At 31.2% G+C, this 5,050-nt stretch overlaps 1 protein-coding gene across 1 annotated transcript; it reads left to right on the plus strand.

Moving 5' to 3' along the window:
* The first annotated feature begins 1,165 nt into the window (after positions 1 to 1,165).
* On the plus strand, positions 1,166 to 4,291 carry RnrS (ribonucleoside-diphosphate reductase subunit M2). Its single transcript, XM_065512266.1, has 4 exons — positions 1,166 to 1,327; positions 1,427 to 1,702; positions 2,779 to 3,507; positions 3,574 to 4,291. The coding sequence occupies exons 1-4, from the start codon at positions 1,274 to 1,276 to the stop codon at positions 3,724 to 3,726; spliced, it is 1,212 nt and encodes a 403-aa protein (XP_065368338.1). The 5' UTR covers positions 1,166 to 1,273; the 3' UTR covers positions 3,727 to 4,291.
* The last annotated feature ends 759 nt before the right edge of the window (positions 4,292 to 5,050 follow it).

The raw sequence follows: 5,050 nt of genomic DNA on the forward strand, positions 1-5,050 counted from the left end.
TTAATATAGTACGAAACAGTCGTAGGCGTAATGTGTAAAGTTTACAAGTTTCAGTGTTGTGAATTAGAATATGTAGATATTTAAATATAAAAATAAGCTTCGACTTCTGTTAGAAATATAAGTAATCAGCTGTTTGACTGACACCACTTTGTATAAATTCGCCTTGATACTGTTTGAGCAGTCATACATATGTTGATTGTGCGTCAATCCTCATAAAATTTTGCACAAATTAATTCTGTAAAGTATGATGAAAATTGGGCAACATTTTTCCAAAGTCCCAATCAAGGTCCCCCTCAGAAAATGACTTCAACATTCATAATTGTTTTATAATAATTAATATCGTAATGAAATTTTATATGAACCTAAATCTTTCCGCCAAATTTGTAGGGAGCGGTCTAGCCACCTAGCCACCATATAACCCAAGGTGCATTTAATAAGGTGTCATCGGGAGTACAGCTGGTTATAGAAATATCAAGCGATTATGTCAAACTACATATATAAAAAATATTCGTTAGTACGCATTTATGTCAAACTCCATATATTTATTTCAATTCGCCACTGCTGTCACCTTGTTAAATACGCCTTGATATAACCCCTATATCAGAAATAATGGTGGGTATACAAGATTCGGCACAACTGAATATAACCCTTGTTTATATTGGGTTTTACGTAAATGCAAATGGGGGGTTTCCAAACCTGTCAAACCCATAAGAAATACATGGTGTGTGTGTAAAGCATTTGTCGGGAGTCAGTTGAGCCAGAGTGTTTCTAGTACTACTTTTTTACAACTGTTAGGGATAAAAACGACAAGGAAAAATTTACCAAATTTATAATTTAGTGCAAAAATAATAAAATTTATGTAGATATTTTACCAAATACAAGTAATTTAGTAACTTTTTTATTAAATTAATAATACGAGATGGATAAAAATGCCATCAAATGGTTAGTAATAAAGTGAGGTATTGTCATCTTCATAATTTACTACTTTAGTACTAAAAAAATACAACACTTTAACAAATGCCCAAAAACACATGTCTAAATAAAGTTGTGGCAACACTATCCCGCCAAAATTTACGTTAATTTTCCGCCACTTCTTAGTACATTTAAGTGAAATGCAATCACTGCGTCATTCAATTGAAAAACGCTGAAGTGAGAACACATTACAATAATTGTAAATTAAACATAAATATAGAAGAAAGAATATTACAGCAATTCAATTAAGTATTTCACAAGTTAATAAATTATAATAAAAGAACAACAAATAAATTCTAAAATGATGGCCGGTAAGGAAAACATTATTGACAACATGGATAAATTTTCATTAAAGGTAAGTTGTTTCGAGTACATTGTATTTACATATTTTGAACTATTTCATGGTTATATTTTGAAGGAAAACAATTAAATATGTGTTTTATTATTGTTTTAGAGTCCCCGTAAAATCCTTACTGCCGTCAATGTGGGTAAGGTACGTAAACTATCCATTGGCGAGGACAACAACATTCAAACAAATGGTAAAAACCAAGATGTTAAAGAATTAAATGGTAGTGGCATGGAAGTAACTAAGAATGGAGCAGGCACTTCTTTGGCCAATAAAGCTGCAGTGCCATTTGACCCCAGCATTGAACCACTGTTGAAGGAAAATCCTAGACGTTTTGTCATATTCCCCATTCAATATCTGGACATTTGGCAAATGTACAAGAAGGTGAGTGAAGTGAATCAAATGTTTTATTCTATATGTTATACAAAATGTGGTATCAAGTGTTGGTAGTGTAGTGGCAGTGGTGACGTTAAAGTGTTTTTTTTTTTTGGTAGTATACAGAGAAAATAAAAGCGCGGGAATCTGTTACTATGTTATTGACTTCAGAAGTGTTTATTGACAAAGGGGGAAGTATGTGGGACCAAGCATTTTTGTAGAGTTATTTAGTCATTAGAAAAAAAGTTGTATGTTCACTTTTATTTCCCTCCATTTATTTACATAGTATATTTTTGGCGGGGTTTTCTTCTAATCTTGCATTACTTGATGACCCATACATTTGTTTACCTTTTATTTTTAGATTAAATAAATAATTTTCCAAGATTTAAAGATTTTTATGTAACACGTTTTTTATGTATAAATTAGTAGTAATAGTTTTTGCTTTTTACATCTGTTTTGTGTTGATATGACCGGCATATGTTTTATTTATTGATGAGAGTTGCCTTTATTCACTTTTTTCTAAGAAAACAGGTATTTGTGTAAATCACGAATTTTAAAATGAGTTTCCTAGAACTAATTGTGAAATAATTAAAATTTTTTTGTTAGCAAGATTTCAATGAAAAAGAGTTTCTTATTAAGAATACGATATTTTTATTTCAAATAAAAAAATATACGCTTAATTAGTTTACAATTTATATAAAACACAATTTTTTGGAAGTAACATTTTACATACAATAACTCTCGAAAATAAATGTTAATTGATACCGTCCAGGTTTTAATTCAGTAGAGCCCAATGCAAATTTATTTACAGGTAGTTCCAATTCTACAACAAACTTTACAGAAAACAATATGTATGTATTTTGTTTTTGTAAAAATATTTCCATCAAAAACAGGGGTGAAAATAAAGACGTGAAATTTACTTTCAGTGCGGCAACTCAATTTGAGGGAATTTATTTTGCCCTTGAAGGGTAATCATTGTAAACAACATTGAATTTACTATATTGATTGACCATATTGTTATGAACTTATTTATAATACCACACAAAACTTATAAAATTGTTTATTTATTGAAATGTTTCCCTTAGGCTGAAGCATCTTTTTGGACTGTAGAAGAAGTAGATCTCTCTAAAGATAATTCGGACTGGGAAAAACTCACCGACAATGAGCGTTACTTTATCTCACATGTTCTGGCCTTCTTTGCTGCTTCCGATGGTATTGTCAATGAAAATCTTGTTGAACGTTTTTCCCAAGAGGTACAAGTTACAGAGGCACGCTGTTTCTATGGTTTCCAAATTGCCATGGAAAATGTACACTCTGAAATGTATAGTATTTTGATCGACAGCTACATTAAAGATCGCGAACAACGCGATTATCTCTTTAATGCCATTGAAACGATGCCAGCTGTTAAGCGCAAGGCCGATTGGGCAATGTCTTGGATTGGCTCAAAATCGGCCAATTTTGGTGAACGCATTATTGCATTTGCCGCTGTGGAGGGCATTTTCTTCAGTGGCAGTTTTGCTTCGATATTTTGGCTAAAGAAACGTGGTCTTATGCCTGGCCTTACATTCTCAAATGAGTTGATTTCTCGTGACGAGGGTTTACATTGTGATTTTGCTGTGTTAATGTTTAAACATTTAATACAACGTCCCAGCCGTGAGAGAATAACCGAAATAATAACGGAAGCTGTAAAAATTGAACAAGAGTTCTTAACCGAAGCTTTGCCCGTCAATTTGATTGGCATGAATTGTAAATTGATGTCGGAATATATTGAATTTGTAGCTGATCGTTTGTTAGTTGAATTGGAGGTGGGAAAGGTAAGTTATCAAATAATAAATGCCTGCCAGTTAGTCTTTAATAATATTAATTTTTCCTTCATATAGATTTATAACACCAAGAATCCCTTCGCCTTTATGGAAATGATTTCTTTGGATGGTAAAACCAATTTCTTTGAACGCAAAGTGGGTGAATATCAGAAGTTAGGCGTGACTTCTCAACGTTTAGATAATGTTTTTACTTTAGATGCTGATTTCTAAATATTCTACGCACTTTCTACAGAACAATCTCCACCTGCTAATACGCTATTGCTATAAGTCTTATATCTATTTGTCTAATTATATTTTATGTTTTTAGGATTATAAGTTCATTTTTCATGCCACCCCCTAACAATTTTTTTTAAAAATTTATACTTATTTGACCTACACTTCTTAAGGTGTCTTAACAGAAGTTTTCTTTCTTACAAGTATTTAAATTGAAAAATCTTACCATACTCTATGTGATCTTTATAGCCTGTTCTGACACTGAGTAGTGTTATTTGCTGACTTGACTAAATTTTTATTTTGACTACATATATTTTTTTTAAATTCCTAATACTAAATTGTATACAATTTCTATATATTTTTTTTTTAAATGCGAACAGATTTATATTTCATTGTACATATATACATCATTTATTTACCCCCTCTATATTTACCATTACACATTTAATTAAACGTAAACATTTTTTATAAAAATTTTAATAGTTTAATCTTAGTTTATGGGAAAAGTGTTTCCGTAAACTTAAATAAAAAAATATATATTGTACCTAAAAAATATTATAAATTTGTGTGTTCTGATTATTGGGAAATCATTTATTGTGTACTGGGCGATTACTACGTAACTCAATCCGAAAACAAAAATTTGTGCTGGTTTGAAAATATTTCAGGCATAGATGACAAGTAGATAGGTATCTGAGAGCCAAAAAAGTATGTATTTTGTTATTCACCCCTATCGCGAATCAATATTTCACATGAAATACGTTCCCTTCTCCCATGAAAAAATTTCCCATGTGAAATTTTTAGATGGAATTTTGTAAAAAAACGGCTGTTGCGAACAAAATCAACAATTCTGAATGAAAGGTTCAGGGGAATATCACGATAGCAATTATCCCTTCGAGGGAAATGGATATTTCATGGCAACATAAATTTCACATATTTTTCACGATAGGGGTTATTGTATCTCACGTATTTGTGAAAAGAGAATAATTTTTTCCCATTGAATTTGAATAGGAAAAATGAGAAAAGGGGAAAAACTCCCGGGAAATTTTTATTTATAATTGGGCTGATCGTTACCTTAATATAGAAAGGCCCTAACTAGTATTTTTTTAAGTCGAGATTTTTTTGGCTAAATATGAAATAAACGAAAATCTGGGCTTACAAAAACTACACGACTTAGGGCCTTTCTATGTTAAGGTATCGATATATTCGAATATACCTAGCCCTGACAGTTTGTTTAACTGATATTTTTTGAACCACCCTTCGGTAGCTATAATTATGTAGGCAACCTTTTGCTTTAGTTTTGAAAACTAAAAAAAAAAAAATT

The sequence above is a fragment of the Calliphora vicina genome, chromosome 5 (assembly GCF_958450345.1).
Source record: "Calliphora vicina chromosome 5, idCalVici1.1, whole genome shotgun sequence".
Taxonomy (NCBI): Eukaryota; Metazoa; Arthropoda; class Insecta; order Diptera; family Calliphoridae; genus Calliphora; species Calliphora vicina.